The sequence below is a fragment of the Chlorocebus sabaeus genome, chromosome 11, assembly GCF_047675955.1.
Source record: "Chlorocebus sabaeus isolate Y175 chromosome 11, mChlSab1.0.hap1, whole genome shotgun sequence".
In the NCBI taxonomy this organism is placed as follows: Eukaryota; Metazoa; Chordata; class Mammalia; order Primates; family Cercopithecidae; genus Chlorocebus; species Chlorocebus sabaeus.
Window position 1 is genome coordinate 2185253 of NC_132914.1, and position 18056 is coordinate 2203308.

Genomic DNA, 18056 nt, shown 5'->3' on the forward strand with positions numbered 1-18056 from the left:
GAAGAGAACACAAAAAAATGGAAAATATTCCATGTTCATGGATTGGAAGAATTAATATAGTTAAAATGTCCATACTATCCAAAGCAATCTACACATTCAATGCAATCCCTATCAAAATACCAATGACATTCTTCACAGATATAGACAAAGCAATTCAAAAATGTATATGGAACCAAAAAAGACCCAGAAGAGCCAAAGCTATACTGAGCAAAAAGAACACATCTGGAGGAATAACATTACCTGACTTCAAATTATGCTACAGAGCTATAGTAACAAAAACAGCATGGCACTGGCATAAAAACAGACACATAGACCAATGGAACAGAATAGAGAATGCAGAAATGAAACCATACATCTACAGTGAACTCATGTTTTTACAAAGGTGCCAAGTACATACATTGGGGACAGGATAGTCTCTTCAATAAATGGTGCTAGGAAAATTGGATATTCATATGCAGAAGAATGAAACTAGACTCCTATCTCTCACCATATACCAAAATTAAATAAAAATGGATTAAATACTTAAACCTAAGACCTCAAACGATGACACTACTAAAAGAAAACATTGGAGCAACTCTCCAGGACATTGAACTGGGCAAGGATATCCTGAGTAATACCCCACAAGCACATGCAACCAAAGCAAACATTGATAAATGGGATCATATCAAGTTAAAAAGCTTCTGCACAGCAAAAGAAACAATCAACAAAGTAAACAGACAATGCACAGAATGGGAGAAAATATTTGCAAACTCCTATCCATCTGAGAAGGGATTAATAACCAGAATACATAAGAAGCTCGAACAACTCAATGAGAAAAAAAAAATCAAATAATCTGATTTTTAAATGGGCAAAAATCTGAATGTACATGTCACAAAAGAAGAAAGACAAATGGCAAACAGGTATATAAAGAGGCTCAACATCATTGATTATCAGAGAAATACAAATCAAAACTACAATGAGATATCATCTCACCCCAATTAAAATGGCTTGTATTCAAAAAACAGGCAATTGCAAATGCTGGCAAGGACTTGGGGAAACTCATACACTCATACACTGTTGGTGAGAATGCAAATTAGTACAACCACTATGGAGAACAGTTTTGAGGTTCCTCAAAAAACTAGAAATAGAGCTACCATATGATCCAGCCATCCCACTGCTAGGTATCTACCTAAAAGAAAGAAAATCCGTATATTAAAGAGATATCTGCACTCCCATGTTTACTGCAGCACTATTTACAATAGCCTAGATTCATAAACAATCTAAATATCCATCAACATTAGATGAATGGATAAAGAAAATGTGGTACATGTACACAATGGAGTACTATTCAGCCATAAAGAGAATGAGATTCTGTCATTTGCAATAACATGAATGGAACCAGAGGCCACTATGTTAAGTGAAATATGTCAGGTACATAAAGAAACTTCACGTCTCACTTTTTTGTGGGAGCTAAAAATTAAAACAACTGAACCACAGAGATAAAAATTAGAATAATAGCTACCAGAGGCTGGGAAGGGTAGTGATGGGGTGGGGGAGAAGTGGGATGGTTAATGAGTACAAAAATTAGAAAGAATGGATAAGATCTAGTATTTGATAGCACAACAGGGTAACTATAGTCAGTAATAATTTAATTTTACATTTTAAAATAACTAAAAGAGTATAATTGGATTGTTTGTAACACAAAGGATAAATGCTTGAGGCAATGGATACCCCATTTGCCCTGATGTGATTATTACATGTTGTATGCCTATATCAAAATATCTCATATACCTCATAAATATATACACATACTATATACCACAAAAATTAAAAATTAAAAAACAAGAATTATTAGTTTGTGGTTTTGGGCACACAATGTATAAAGAAGGAATTTTGTGACAACCACCACCAAAAGGTGTAGATAAGGAGCTGTAAAGGAGCCAAGTTTTTGTATGTTATTGAAGTCAAGCTGTTATAAAGCCAAATTAGAATGTTATAATTTTAAGATGTTAAATGTAATCCCTCTGGTAACCAGAAATAAAATAACTATAGAATACATATAAAAGGAAATGAGAAAGAAATTTAAATGTTTCCCTACAAAAAATCAACTAAACATAAAAGAAGACAGTAATGCAGAAAATGAGGAACAAAAAAGCTTAAGGCTTATAGAAAACAAATAGCAAAATGACAAAAATAAGTCCCTCAACAGTAATTACTTTAAATATAAATAGATCAAACTTTCCAATCAAAACACAGACATTGGCAGAATGGATAAAAACACAAAACTAGTAATCAAAACTCAGGAGCATATTAGAAAGATTACACACCATAACCAAATAGGACTTATTCCTGGAATGCAAGGAAGGTTCAACATATGAAAATTGATCAATGTAATATACACATTAACATAATGAAGGGAAAAAATTCCATGGCCATCCCAATGGATGCATAAAAATCATTTCACGAAATTAAACATCCTTTGATGACAAAAACATTTAAAAACTAGCAATAGAATAAAACTGATATAAAAATCATATATGGAAAACCACATCTCAAACATCATACTCTATGGTGAAAGACTAGAAGCTTTTTTTTTTATTATCAAAAACAAGACCAGGATGTGCACTTTTGCCACTTCTACTCAATATAGTATTGGAAATTTTAGCTAGAGTAATTAGGTATAAAAAAGAAATAAAATGGCATTCAAACTGGAAAGAAAGAAGTAAAATTATGTCTGTTCACAGATGATCTCATATGTAGAATGCCCTAAACATTCCACAAAAAACTCTTAGATCTAATAAATAAATTCAGCAAAGTATCAGGGGACAAACTCAACACACAAAAATCAGTTGCATTTCTATACATTAACAGTGAATAATCTGAGAAATTATTTTTAAAAATCCTATTTATAATAACATCAAAAAGAATAAAATATTTAGGAATTAGCTTAACCAATGAGGTGAAAGACTTGAACAATGAAAACTATGAAACATTGCTGAAAGAAATTAAGGATAGGAATAATGAAAACACATTCCATATTCATAGACTGAAATACTTAATATTGTTAAGATGTCAGTACTGCCCAAGGTGGTCTACTGATTCAATGCAATCCCTATCAAAATCTCAACAGCAAGAGAAACTCATTCTAAAATGTATATGGAACCTCAAGAAACCCCAAATAGCCCAAACAATTTGGGGGAAAGAAAAACCTATGGAGGCACACTTCCTGATTTTTAAATTACTGAAAAACTACAGTAATCAAAACAGCATGGTATTGGCATAAAGAGAGGTACATAGACCAATGAAATAGGATAAAAATCCCAGAAATAAACCCTCACATATATGATTAAATGATTTTTGACAAGAGTACCAAGACCATTCAATGGAAGAAAGGCAATCTTTTCAACAAATGGTGCTAGGGCAACTGTATATCCACATGCAAAAAAGTAAAGTTGAACTCTTACCTAATACCACATATAAAAATTAACTAAAATGGAAATGTAAGACCTAAAACCATAAAACTCCTGTTAGAAAACATAGGGGAAACACTTTATGACATTAGAGTTGGCAGTCATTTCTTGGATATGACAGCAAAGGCATAGGCAACAAAAGATAAAATAACCAAATTGGATTTCAGAAAAAAATTAAAAGTTTATTCATCAAAAAACAATATGAACAGAGTAAAAAGGCAGCCCACAGAATGGGAGAAATTATTTGCAAATCACATATCTGATAAAGGATCAATATTTAGAATATATAGATAACTCATAAAAACAACAATAAAAATAGTGCAATTCAAAATAGTGAGAATTGCACTATTTTTTTTGCACTATTTGCCTCTCTCTACTGACTGATGAGTTCACATCTGGACTGTGCTGTTTACATATAAGTTGGTGTCTCTGGAAGCCCTGATGTGGCAGGAATATTTACAGGAATTCCACCCTGGGGTAGACAGAAGGGGCATGTGGGCTGCATAGAAGAAGGATAACTCTATTCATTGAAGCTTCAGAGAACCGAAACAGCCGCAATAGCTAGCTGTGAATTCTGGCAGAACAAAATGTCAACTATGGGAACTGCAGGAGCTCTGAGGTCCCTTTGCACTCCAAGAGAGAGAATGACTTTCCAGGCTGTGGACACAGAGCAGTCCTTTCCGGCCTTTCTGGTTTCCTGTTTCAGAAAAGTGGGATAACTTCCTGGACTGTGTGCTAAACTATAAAAATGGGTTGGGGTGAAATGGAGAGCAAACTTATTTTAAATGGGAACCAAAAAGAGGTAGAACTCTTGGAAACTTTGTGCTCTGTGTGTTCTATTTTTATTGATGGACTCTATTAAGTTGGCCACAGCCACAGAGTGGCCTGTGCCATTTTCTGGATTGCTGTTGAACACCCTTGGCAAGTGTGCCTCATTTTTCCAATTGGGACATAAAGTCCCTAAGGTAAAGAATTGTTTTATCCTTCTTTGTATCTCCCAAAGTACTTTTCATGGGACAGGAGCTTCATGTGGGCATTCAATGACTGGTTTCATGGTGTTTGACGGTTTCATTCATTCATTCATTCATTCATCCATTCCACAGCCCTTTAATATGTGCATATCATGCAGTGAGAAGGGCTAAAGTGTGGGCTTGGAGATGCTTTGGGATAAGAGGACCAGCTCCATTCAGTGGGGACCTGAGTGCCAGGGTCCATCTTCAATGCCCCTATTGTCTTATTTCCAGAGAAGAATCCCAGAAGGTCATGGAGATGCAACTCCATGTCCTTACCTGGATAGATCCTGAAGAATCCAGTTGCACTGCCAAAATATTGCCAGGTCAATGTTGGGTCTCTCTGGAAGTTCTCCACAAAGACAGCATTCAAGGCTTCAGACATGTAGACACCATTTAAAATATCTGGGTCTGAAGGGTGAGATTATAGATGATCATGATCCTGTAGAACTTCTCAGGAAAACGGTGATCATGCCTGGTTGACATGCCTGGTGAGTGTGTCTGGTGAGCGTGCCTGGTGGGTGTGCCTGATGGGTGTGTCTGGTGAGTGCCTGGTGGGTGTGTCTGGTGAGTGCCTGGTGGGTGTGTCTGGTGAGTGGTGGGTGTGCATGGTGGACATGCCTGGTGGGTGTGCCTGGTGGGTGTGTCTAGTGGGCATGCCTGGTGGGTGTGCTTGGTGGGTGTGCCTGTTGGACGTGCCTGGTGGGTGTGCTTGGTGGGTGTGCCTGGTGGGTGCATCTGGTGGGTGTGTCTGGTGGGTGTGTTTGGTAAGTGTGTCTGGTGGGTGTGTCTGGTGGGTGTGTTTGGTAAGTGTGTCTGGTGGGTGTGTCTGGTGGGTGTGTCTGGTGGGTGTGTCTGGTGGGTGTGTTTGGTAAGTGCCTGGTGAGTGTGTCTGGTGGGTGTGTTTGGTAAGTGTGTCTGGTGGGTGTGTCTGGTGGGTGTGTCTGGTGGGTGTGTTTGGTAAGTGCCTGGTGGGTGTGTCTGGTGGGTGTGTTTGGTAAGTGTGTTTGGTGGGTGTGTCTGGTGGGTGTGTTTGGTAAGTGCCTGGTGGGTGTGTTTGGTAAGTGTGTCTGGTGGGTGTGTCTGGTGGGTGTGTCTGATGGGTGTGTCTGGTGGGTGTGCCTGGTGGGTGTGTTTGGTAAGTGCCTGGTGGGTGTGCTAGGTGGGCATGCCTGGTGGGTGTGTCTGGTGGGTGTGCCTGGTGGGTGTGCTAGGTGGGCATGCCTGGTGGGTGTGTCTGGTGGGTATGTTTGGTAAGTGTGTCTGGTGGGTGTGTCTGGTGGGTGTGTCTGGTGGGTATGTTTGGTAAGTGTGTCTGGTGGGTGTGTCTGGTGGGTGTGTCTGGTAAGTGTGTCTGGTGGGCGTGCCTGGTGGGCATGCCTGGTGGGTGTGTCTGGTGGGTGTGTTTGGTAAGTGTGTCTGGTGGGTGTGCCTGGTGGGCGTGTCTGGTGCGAGTGTTTGGTAAGTGCCTGGTGGGTGTGCTAGGTGGGCATGCCTGGTGGGTGTGTCTGGTGGGTGTGTCTGGTGGGTGTGCCTGGTGGGCGTGCCTGGTGGGTGTGCCTGAGCTGAGCGTGCTAGGCTACCTTTGTTGTACACGTTTGTGGGCAGCTGCACGCTGCTGATGGAGGTGTTCACCGGCAGGTTGCTGAAGTGCGCATTGGACTCCAGGAGGAACTCGGCGCCCAGCTCCACGAAGTTGCCTTTCTCGTCCCTCTCATTGATCAGGACCGAGTTGTAATAGTCGAACTGGGGTGGACGGGTGAGGCCCACGGAGACGGCCCGAGCACAGGGACAGGCGGAGAGAGAGGAAGAGAAACGGCGCAGGTGAGAGGACGCGAGGGCCGGGGCGGAGCGGCCATCAGTGTCTACACAAGCAGCTGCAGCGGCGCGCTGGGCAATGATAGCGTGATTCGGGACAAAAATATCCAGGAGGTGGGCGTGGAGAGGCAGGAGGCCGACGTCTGATGACCGTCGTCCTGGCCGCTGCCTCAGTCCCCAGCTTGGAGCAGCGTGTGTTGACGCGGCCGAGGCGGAGAGGAGACAGGCAGCCGCGGAGTCAAGGACAGGCAGAGACAAGAGTCCCATCAGCCCGTCCACTTCTCGCGGGCCAGGAAGGTCCCAGAGCCCCAGAACGGTGCCTGCGGAATCTTGGGGCCTACAGCCTTGGCCCCAGACAGGGCCCAGGTTCCAAGTGCCCCAGGTTCCGAGCCCCGCAGCTGCCCTCGGCCTCTCCAACGCGGTATTGGAGGGTGCGCTAGGATTGCCTCCAGCAGAGGCCCGGCCCCATTTCCTCCACACGACCGGGTTCACACCTGAACACCCCCCAGGACTGCCTCACGGACATCCCCACGCCAACTCCCACGCCAGGTTCCTGCACCCCACACCTCCGCACGTGAGGCTCCTCCTAACGACACTTCGGCCGGCGCTGGCCTTCCACGCACACTCCCAGCCGCGTCCCCGCCCTGCTCAAGCCCTCCGCACCTGCCTTCCCCTGCTGAGAAAGGCCAGGCTCCTACGCTGGCACCCAAGGCTCCCCCGACTCCCTCATCTAACTGTCCAAGGCCACTGTCTTCGTCACCAGCCTCTGGACACACACAGCCCAGGTCCCACTGTTCCCTCAACCAACCTTGTGTTTTCTTATTTCTGTGTCTTCTTTCCACTGTGACCAAAGGCCCCTTTTCCAGGCCCTGTCTGCCTAAATCCCTCTGAGCCCTGGGTGCAGCCCTAGGCCACCCTGTCTGCGGGAGTTTCAGGGCAGCCCTCCCCTTCTCCAGCCTGCATTCTCCGGAGGCTCCATCCACCTATCTGTAGTGACTTGTGATGTGCCTTATACTGGAGTTCTTTGCACTGTGAGCTTCTTGAGGTCAAGAAAAAGTTCTGATCCAGAGGCTAGCACATCGCTATGCCTGTGTGGGGTGAGCAGTAAATGTCTATGGAATCAGTAGATCACCGCCCTACACCACCACCCCCATATCTGGTACTCAGGTGATCCTGGCCCTCTGGCACCAGTGCCAGGAGTGGGACTCACCACCAGGGATTCGTTGAATTCGTGGTTCAGGTCGGCCTCCTCGGCAGCCTCCACCAGATTCTGAGGGATGGGAACACAGAGGTAGGGAGAATGGGTAAAAGGAACCCAGTGGGTTTTCAGCGAGTGAAACAGTTGTTGGGTGACCCAGCAATTCCACTCCTGGGTGTGTATGCCCAGAAGAATTGAAAACAGGGACATTAACAAGAACTCAGGCACAAATATTCACAGCCACACTATGCACAACAGCCAAAAAGCATGTGCATATGGCTAAGTGAAAGCAGCCCATCGGAAGAGGCCATGTACTGTGTGATCCCAACAACATGGGATTCTGGAAAAGGCAAGACTAGGGAGATGGAGAAGATAAGTGGTTGCCAATGGTTGGGGATTTTTAGGGCAGTGAAATTCTTTTGTCTGATACTGTAATAGCAGATGCATGTCATTGCACGTTTCCAAACCCACAGAATGTATGAGAGTGAACCCTAATGTGTGCTATGGACTTTGGGATAATGGAAATTCACTGATTATACCCAATCTACCATGGATGCAGGGTGTCGATAGTGGGGAAGGCTGTGGCAACAGGGGATGTATGGAAACTGTACTTTCTTCTACATTTTGCTGTGAACCTAAAATGGCTCTAAAAAATAAAGTCTACTAAAATACTTGCATTTTGTGTGTGTGTGTGTGTGTGTGTATTCAAAGCCAAAAGATGGAAACAACTCAAATGTCTGTCATTTGATGAAATAATAAACAAAATGTGGGCTCTGCACACAATGGAATATTATACAACCCTAAAAAGGAATGAATTGCTGATGCATGGAACAACACAGATGAACCCTGGAGACATTATGCTAAGTGAAATAAGTCTACAAATGGTCACATATTGTATGATTCCATTTACGTGAAATACCCACAACAGGCAAGTCTATAGACAGAAAGAGATTAGTGGTTGTGGAGCTAAGAGGAGGGGGATAGTGGAGTGATCGCTTACTTAGTACTCAGATTCTGCTTGGAGTGATGAAAAAGTTCTGGAACTAGATGATGGAGATGGTTGTACAACATTGTGGATGTACTTAATACCACTAAATTATACACTTCAAAATAATGGTCAATTTTATCTTACATGTATTTTACTGCAATACAATTTTTTTTTTTTTGAGATGGAGTCTCATTCTGTCACCCAGGCTGGAGTGCAGTGGTGTGATCTTGGCTCACTGCAACCTCCACCTCCCAGGTTCAAGTGATTCTCCTGCCTCAGCCTCCTGAGTAGCTAGGACCACAGGCGCCTGCCACTATGCCCAGCTAATTTTTGTATTTTTAGTAGAGACGGGGTTTCACCATGTTGACCAGGATGGTCTCGATCTCTTGACCTCGTCATCCACCCACATCAGCCTCCCAAAGTGCTGGGATTACAGGTGTGAGCCACCGCGCCTGGCACAATTTTTTTTTTTTTTTTTTAAGAGCAGGCCAGCACCACAGAGTGTCAGGGTAAGTCAGGGTAGGGGAAGTGTTTTGGGAGTCAGAGGACCCAAGATCCTGTTCGAGCTTTGTCAGGGCCAAGCCACTAAGCCTTTCTGGTCTTCTGCTTATAGAACTGTAAATTGGGTAGGATAATCCCTGCCTCCCCACTCTCAGCTTACAGATTCTAGGATAAGGAAATTCCACAGGGAAATACTCATTTCAGGGAGGCTTTGCAGGAAACTTCCCGTGCGCATCCTCATAGAAGATCTGTGACCGCCACACACCACCCGCAGCAGGGGCAGGGACTGGTGCTCAGAGAAAGTCCACAGAGCAGTACTTCTTTGGTGTCTGAGGCTGTGGAAGGGCACAGGGAGCCTGGAGCCCCAGCCTCTGGGGGTGTCTCAGGACTGCTTGCTGCTCTAAGGGAGGAGACCACCCCTCATATTGTCTTATGCCCAATTTCTGCCTCCAAAGAAAGAAGAAGTAAAAACCAAAGGCAGAAATCAAATCCACAGGCAGACAGCCCGGAGCCACACGCTGGGCCTGGTAGTTAAAGATCGACCCCTGACCTAACCACTTATGTTATCTACAGATTCCAGACATTGTATGGAGAAGCACTGTGAAAATCCCTTCCTGTTCTGTTCCGTTCTGATTACCGGTGCATGCAGCCCCCAGTCACGTACCCCCTGCTTCCTCAATCGATCACGACCCTCTCACGTGCACCCCCTTAGAGTTGTGAGCCCTTAAAAGGGACAGGAATTGCTCACTCGGGGAGCTTGGCTCTTGAGACAGGAGTCTTGCCGATGCTCCCGGCTGAATAAACCCCTTCCTTCTTTAACTCGGTGTCTGAGGAGTTTTGTCTGCAGCTCGTCCGGCTACACTCTAGTGACACAAGGACCGACGCCTGAAGTCAGGTGAGTTTCATACCCCCCTGTCTGTGTTTGACCCAAAGAGGCTGTTTACACAACGCTCACTGATTGAAAGAGGCAGGCGTCACTGTGGGTGCCAGGCTGTGTGTGAGGCTGGTGCCTTCCTGCTGTGGTGTGTGATTTAGGGACCCCGGATAGGCTCTTGAGTCCCCAGGCATCTTCTCGTTGGTTCCTGATGCTAAGATCTCTTGCCCCTAGGCCTGCAGAAATGCTGCTCATTATAACACATGGGAAAGAAGGCCCCAGCAACCCTGACCTCGGCCTCCTCCCAAAGCGGGGGTTGTGATGGGGGTGGGGGGAAAGGCAGCACACTGGGGAGGCCGCAGCTCGCCTGCCCTATCTGCCCCTTCCCCTGCTGCTTGGCCCTGGCCTCAGCCTCCCAACCCAGCCAACCACCCCCAATCTCCTCTCTCCTCGTTCTCCTGGCTAGTCTTACGAGTCCTTTCAGGGACAGCACTGGTCTTGGATGGTTCGATTCTTGACTGGATGGAGTGGAGGACTGTATCTCTCCAACCACACTGTATCTACTGGTTTATACCATCCAGGTCCCCATAGGCCTCAGTGCAGACACTTCATCCCAGAGAAGGGGACAGCTTCTGTTTCTCCTGGGCTGCACCAGGCTTGGTGGATGTCCAGTAACACGGTCACCTGGGCACAGGGTCCATCCCTGTAAGTACCTCTGCTGCCCGGGTGGCCCTCAGAGCACTTTAGCCATGAAGGTGGGTCCTGATGGCTGAATGAGGGTGAGGGAGGAACGAGGAGAGATGAGAAGGAGGATAGAGGAGGGAGGAGCTTGGCTTTGCTGGCTCCAGCTAGCTCGACTCTCACCCTCCTTCTGTTCATCTGTCCATCCATTCCCAAAGCAATTCCTAGGTGCTCACCCTGTGCAGTGCTCTGTACTGGTCACTGGGTATGGTCTGGTGACTCAGAGTTCCCCACAATGGCTGCAGGCTGACCCGGCAGTGCTGGGCATGGCCACCTCGGGGCAGAGCTCTGATCCCAGCCCCTCCCCTCTCCTCTTGTTTCCTATCATTTCCTCTTTTACAGGGACTCCTGGAGTAAGGGTTCTTTTGGCTAATGGAGGTACAAGGTGGAATCTTGTAAGACAGGAGAGGCTCACGGGGGTGGGAGGATGCAGGGCCATGACATGGGGAGGATCACTCTGCCGCCCTGCGTCATGGGGCTGGGGAGGAATGCCCTGCAGATCACAGGCCTGGAGTACCTGGACGGCCTCGACCTTCCTCCGCAGCATGTTCTCCATGTCCTCGGAGAACTTCCTCACCAGCTCCAAGCCATCCACCTCCTCGATCTTCAGACTGGACTCCACATCCTTGTACTTCTGTTTGGGGAAGGTGGGAGAGATGGGTGCACGTGGTTTTGTACCAGCATGGTTGCACCTGTGTATGCATGGCCTCCATCCTCTCAACAGGTGCATTCTGGCACACGGAGCCTGGTTTACTCAACTAGGGGGAGGCCTAGCCCTCTCCTCCTTGGACAACATCCCCAGTGATAGTATCACTGCCTCTCTTCAAATGTCTGTCTGTTCCAGGTGCTCTAGACGCATTGCAGCTATACCCTTAACAGGGGAGTAGACCGAGGCTCAGAGAAGTCAGTGAACTTGACCAAGGTCAGTGAGCAGGTGACCCTTGATGGGGCCAGGGCTCCCAGGCATCCCTGCCCATGTCCTTTGTGCAGAGCCATGCTGCTTCCCAGGGCTTGTGAAACCACCCCTGACATCAGTTCACTTTTCCCCAACGCCCCCAAAGAGGCATCTTGCTATGAAAGTGTCCCTGTGCACATGGATGTGAACCTCAACTCCCACCATCCCGACAGAGCCCGGCAGCTCCAGGAACTGAGCACAGCTGCCTGACAACTGCCAGTGAGCCCAGGAAAGCCTGGAGCGGGGTTTGAGTTTTCTCTCTGGGCCCAGGGGAGACCAGCTCTCATTGACTGTGTGTATTGTGAATGTCTATTCACTCAGCTCTGAAATTTATTGGCCGTGTGACCACAGGCAAGCCAGTCAATCAGTTTCCTCATTTGTAAGATGTGACATTTACATAGCTTTAGTGCATGCTCTAGAACGCATACATTTTACAGAATACTTTTACCCCAAACGGCCACATCAGTACTGCTCTCTGCTCCTTGGCCCGGGTCGTGGTGCTGTGCAGCATAGGGGTGTGCTGTGAGGGGCAGGCGGGGTCTTAGCTGTCATCGCTACAGCGGCCTCTGGGGGCCCAGGGAGCAGCCCACTCTGGCTCCTCTTACTCCACCAGGGACAGGCCTGGGGGCTGTGGACAGGGGGGTTGAGGAGGGACATGCGGTCACACGCAAGCATAAAAGCCTGGGATTCAGGATCTTTGTGATATGGAAAAGGTGCCTCATGAATTGGTGGTGGGAATGAAATCATGACTACAAAGCTCTCAGTGAGTGGTAATAATAGAGGAGGGTGAGCTGCCGTTGGAACTGCTCTGGGGGGTTACAAATATTAGAGAACAGTGAAGTTGTTTATAACCTGGTAAGAAGACCAGCCAGCCGTTAATCTGCACAGCAAGCAATGCATATTAAGGGGGCGGATGCTGGACGCGGCTGGGGGCTGGGGGACTGACAGCTGGAGGTATGGGAGCTCTCCCTGCACAGAGGCCACAGCCTGTCCACCTTCTATGGCCCAAGCAGCTCCTAGGGCCCTGCACATGGCCTCCAAGGCTCCGCTAGCATCACAGGTGTTAGGCCTGCATCCCACTCCATCCACTCCGTCCGTCTCCCCTTTGTTCTTCACCCCACCCCCACCCAGCACATCTCCTGCATCTAATTCCACCTGGACCTCTGCTCCCTGAGGACCTGGCACAATGCTCTTGACCACGCCCCCAAACCGCCCCCCCTGCCTTGCTTTGGGAGTTGAGCAAATCGTTCACCTCCCTGGGCCTCAGTGTCCCCGTCTGAGATAAGCCGATTTGACGGGAGGCCCAAGGCCCCTCACAGCACTGGCATCTGGGGGCTTTGATGGCTGACCGCCCTCTGCCACCCGGTGGGCTCTCTGGAAGGGGATGACTGACCTTCTGCAGCAAGAGGGAGCCCGAGTATTTGGTCAGAGTGTTATACAGGTCCCCGCCGAAGGTGTCAGCCCATAGCTTCACTCTGCCAGGCAACGAAAGGACACGTGTATACACACAAGTACATGCACAAATACAGAAACACACGCATAGACATATGGATTCACACACATAGAAAGCAAGTGTCTACACACAGACACCAGCTGACGCATGCACACTCAAACACACAGACACATGATGCATAAGAAATGCACACACACACACACCCACCTGCATACCCATACACACACACGCATATGCATAAACACATGTGACAGATGCCCAGAAACACACAAAAGAGCACCTGTCCCTCCTCCCGTCCCTAAAGCTACAGCCACGACCTGGGCAGGAGACGCAGAGAAGCCTCCGGATCCAGCGGCTGCACTGCTGTGTGTGAGCGTCCTGCTGAGGGTCATGAGGCAGGGCTGACCAGCCCAGGACTGAGCCTCACCCCAAGCCTCCGGGACCTCTAGTTGGAGAGTGGCGGACCCAGAGGAGAGACGGAGGGGAGAGGCAGTGGACAGGCTCAGGCCACGATCGGAGGACCCTGAGGACAAAGGAGGACCTGCCTGGCCACAGCTGTGGCCTCTCAATGAATAGTTCCCTCCAGTACACTCCACTCAAGGCCACTGGGGGCTGCCAACCCTCTGTTGAAACCTCAGAGAATGCATGAGGCAAGGGCGCAGGAGGAAAAGGCTCTGAGCTGCCACTGCTGAGGCTGAGGCACAGCAGGCTGGGAGGGCATGAGGAGGCCACACCTTGCCCTCTGCGTGGGCAGCCTAGTAAGGAGCCCCGACCTCTGGCCCATGCCCCAGAAATGCACCACAATCCCACCATCTGGGCCAGGCTCTTGGGGTCCTGGGGGCAGGCACACAATGCTGGGTCTGAGCCTCTCCAAATGGAGCGGAAGTGGTTTGCCTGTGCGATCATTTCAAGATCAGCAGTCGCCACTCAACCAGTGTTTATCAGGGTCCTCCCATGAGGCAGCCTGGAGCCACCCCACAGTCCCCACCTTTGCAGGGACAGTTTTCTCATGCAGGTAGCATAGTACACGTCTGAGGGTGCCCATGAAGGTCGGGGAGAGGTAGTGGTATAAGGGAAGGCTTCCTGGGGGAGGGAGATCTGAGCTCTGGGTTAGAAGTTTGGTAGAGGTTAGCCTGCAAAGGGATCTGGAAGGCGATTGTAGGTAGGGAGTACAGAAGAGCTTGGAGGAGTAAAACATGACTTCCAGGTTTCCAGTGTGGGCTGTTGACCTGATGGTGTTGTTATTGAATAAAATTAAGACTATCAGGAAGGTCGGGGGAACAAGTTGAGGAGGGTGAAAGGTGACGTGTGTACCTTGGGCTCTGTTGAATGTGAGGTTCCCATTGCAGAGCTACCAAGTGCCGTTGGGCAGGTTGTGCACTGCACAACTCTGGAAGGCACCAATTGTGTTTTATCTTGAAAGACACACATCTGAATTTAAAACCTCACATGAGGTTTAGGAAAAGCTGCCCATAAGCATTGGGTATGTGTCTAACAGGTAGAGACAGGGCCGGGAGTCATCAGCACAAAGGTAGGGATTGGAATTCTGAGGGCAGGAGGACTCTCTCAAGGAGGGTGTGCAGCATGAGATCTCTGAACGTTGACAGATGTTGGGGAGCACCCCCAACCTCATGGGGAGGCAGGGGAGGAGGAGCACTTGAAGACAGCAGAGATAAGCCGTGCCCAGGGAGACCCAGAGGAGCGCAGTGCCATGGAAGTCAAGGCACTGGGATAAAAGGAGACGGGGGCTTGTGTGTCCCAATCAACAGGGTCTGGGGAGACAAGGCCAGGAATGTCTCCTGGATTGGGCATGAGGAGGGCTTTGGGGACCCTGTGGAAACAGACGTGGGTGGAGGTGGAAGCCCTGCAGGCGGAAGGGAAAGACTGAGAAGAGAGGTTCGGCGGGAGTGAGGACAGGTGGGGCCAAGTCCTGGGCAGGCAGAGGAGGCTGTGTGCAGGCTACGGTCTCCGGCAGCACCCAGCACTTCTGCATAACGGCCGCTGGGGCCCCCCTCCCTGAAGCCCTGGATTCCAGCCACCCTGACTTGGCCCTCAGCCCACTCCTGGAGTTGGCCCTCTCCTATCAGCTGGTGTGTGTTCTGGGGATGAAAATTGTTCTCAACATCTCCTGCAGCAACAGAGTGCGTTACAGGCTGGCAGTGGGTGTGATGGTGGAAGCGCAGTCCAGGCTGACTGGAGTTCAAATCCCAGCACCTTCATTTCCTGGCCTTGTGAACTTGGAGAAGTCACCTGACCTCTCTGGGCCTCTATTCCCTCAGCTGCAAAACAGGGATAAAATAAGCCCCCGCTGAATGGCTTTGCAAACTAACAGTGTCGTTTGTGAAGCACCCAGCTCCATGCCAGGCATGAAACAAGGAGAGCTGTGTGGCTTGATGGGAGACGATGCTGCCTAATCCACTGCTCAGCCAAACACATGCGCAGTGTGTCATGTGGTCTCCCTGTCCCCACTCCTGCTAAGACATACAGTTGGCAGGTGGCTCTGCTGGTGGCCTGGCTATGGTGCTGGGCTCAAGCGACTGGACTAAACAGCATAGGGTCTGTAGCACCTACAGTCTAGAAGGCTCTGTCCCCCACCATGTAGTGGAAATTTCCTTCCTAGGACCACCAGAGCTAGGGCCTAAAATACAGACACCCGGGAGAGGTTGCACAGTAATTTAAATTTACACCAAGGTGCACATGACTGATAGCGGGTTCTTCCCTGGAGCTGGTCTTAATGGCCGGCTATAGAATCAAGGCTGGAAGGAGGCAGAAAGGTGTAGAAAGGGAAGACTGCGGCCACCAGAACCCATTTTTTTCCCAGTTCCTGGACAAACCACCTCCTGTGTGCATGAGATGTTCTGTGGGTTCAGAACTGCGTCCCATTTTTGGAATGTCAAAATACGCATTTCTTGCCAAATCCTCTGGGGAGCTGCGATGATGAGATAACCTGGCTCCCCAAGGCCGCCTCATCTCAGCGATTATCCTGAAGGAGCACCCGCCCTGCAGGTGCCCCAGAAGCTGCTTGTCAGGCCAAGAAGAGAGCAGCCCTGATGATCAGTTCTGCCTAAAACCATCCTGCTCCTGGGGAGGGGCAGGTGGGACTCCAGAACTCACAGAGCTTTTGCAGGGAGAGAGAGGAGGCTGGAGAAGAAAAGGGTTTTGCAGCAAGAGAGTGGTCAGTCGCAGCCACTGGGGAAGAGCCCAGAGGGAGGGCAGGGGCAGGAGGAGTGGGCAGAGGAGGGAGGCCCAGCCCGGGAAGAAAGTGGGAAAGGATGACGGGTTTTTGGGGTGGGGTTGAACGTGATGCTTACGTTTCCAGAGGAATCTTGGCCTGGCCCCGTGTAGGGGACAGGGAGGTGCCCAGGAGCAGCAGCCACAGGAGGACCGAGGTCTTCTGCACAAAGGCCCAGGCCACGGGCATTGGCTGGTGGGGAATCCAGCAGCTGGTGGAGCTGAGATTTGCGTGGAAGTTGGGGGTTGCCGGCATGGTGGGCCTGGGGTTGGGGAGGGGAAGGAGGGCAGAGCAGCCACAGACCATGAGCTCTGTCTGCCTGCCTCCCAGACCCCAGGGACGCCCCAAGCCTTTGTCTTCCGGGCCCTGGCGAGCCTGGGGTCTCCAGCCTCTCAGTCCTGGGTGGGAGGGCTTCTCTCTGCCCCACAGCTGCAGCTCACAGAGGAGTCGCCCCACCTAGCAAGCAGGCCTCGGGAGAGGGACTGGGGGAGAGGCTGTGGCAACATGAACCCCTTTAATCCGCTGGCCTCTCCTCTAATCCTCTCCTGACAGCAGGGAGGGGGTGGCAGGGCGGGGAGCTGCCTCCCAAGATTACCACGACTGCAGCTGGTTCCCTCAGGGCTGCAGTGCACCCCTCTGCTTTAAAGAGGTAGCCCCGTTCCTGTGGAACCACCTTCTGGACCCAGGAAGGGCTTGCTGTGACTCTGGCCAGAGGACAGCAGCTGAGTTTGCACAGTGCTCTGATGGACCCACAAATCTCCTGCTGACCCTGAGGTGGGGGCGTGTCCTCATCCCTGCTTGGCAGAGGCTCTTGAGGCCCGGGGAGTTCCAGGGGCAGAGCTGGGACTCTGGCTGGTGTTTCCAGGCCTGGGGCCTTTGGGCCAGGTCATAGGTCATAGGTGAAGTCAGTGCAGGTCATAGGTCATAGGTGAAGTCAGTGCAGGTCATAGGTCATAGGTGAAGTCAGTGGACCCACACCTCCACATCTCAGCTGCTCGTGGGCAGGGCTGGGGACGCGTTTGCTGTGCAACTGATGAAGCTTCAGGGCCCCTGAGTCCACAGACTCCACCCTTTCCCAGGCCACACATTCCCAGGCCCTAGCAATGTGTTCCTGTGGCCAAACGTTTTTGTAAAATATGCAGAAGTGAGATAGTTTAACCATAGCCAGTTGAGACGTCTGTCTTTTTCCATCCCAGCTTCTCTTCCATCTGATGGGCCCTTAGTTGGATGATGTTTGGGTGACTGAGGGCACTTGGGGTATCCAGTTAAGGGGAAAGTGAGCCGGGGAAACATCTAATCTGGGCTTAGAGGGATATGCTGATGTGGTTCACAGCGACTCCTTTGTATAGAGAAGTCACCTCCAGCTGAGTGTAGGAAGGGCTTCCAGGAACACTCGTCCCACAGGACATCCCACCAGCAGATACAGCAAGAGAGGCTGGGCAGCAATGTGAGCGCATCCTGCCCCTCTCACCCTGGCCATGTGTCGTGTGTCGTGGGGAGGCCAAAATAACCGTCAGGAGCTCATCTGCAGAAAATCTGCAAAAAGCCACACAGGTGACATTGTTAGTGGAGGATCTGGTTCTCACCAAGGCCGGGCCAGAAGAGAAGTTCTCTCCCGTTAGGAAAATAGTTGATATTGTGAGAATACAATTACTCTGTACATTGCTTTGTGTTCTGATGAGAGTCACACAAATTAGAATTGATCAAAATTCTTGTGTTGTGAGCCCAAACCCGTAGTGGTACCACATGGGTCCTCTGCGGGTGAAGTCATAGATTTTATGCAGTCCCTGTATCGGATTGTTTTCTTAGTGTAACTAGTGCACCACGTCTTCACAAA

General features: G+C 49.6%; 1 protein-coding gene across 8 annotated transcripts in view; it reads right to left on the minus strand.

The window, feature by feature from the left end:
- CACNA2D4 (calcium voltage-gated channel auxiliary subunit alpha2delta 4) overlaps positions 1-16822 on the minus strand; it is a 158816-nt gene extending 141994 nt beyond the window's left edge. For 5 of the 8 annotated variants that reach the window (XR_012094426.1, XR_012094425.1, XM_073020347.1 and 2 more), the window contains exons 1-6: positions 16299-16822; positions 12928-13009; positions 11097-11213; positions 7488-7547; positions 6043-6205; positions 4739-4870 (exon numbers count right to left, since the gene is read on the minus strand). Coding sequence is in view for 6 of the 8 variants with exons in the window: in XM_073020347.1 (XP_072876448.1) it covers positions 4739-4870; positions 6043-6205; positions 7488-7547; positions 11097-11213; positions 12928-13009; positions 16299-16525 (781 nt within the window). In the remaining 2 variants the exon portion in view is untranslated. The remainder of the gene's footprint in view (positions 1-4738; positions 4871-6042; positions 6206-7487; positions 7548-11096; positions 11214-12927; positions 13010-16298) is intronic. The other 3 variants (XM_073020346.1, XM_073020345.1, XM_007967168.3) reach the window with 2 other exon arrangements.
- Positions 16823-18056: the final 1234 nt, after the last annotated feature.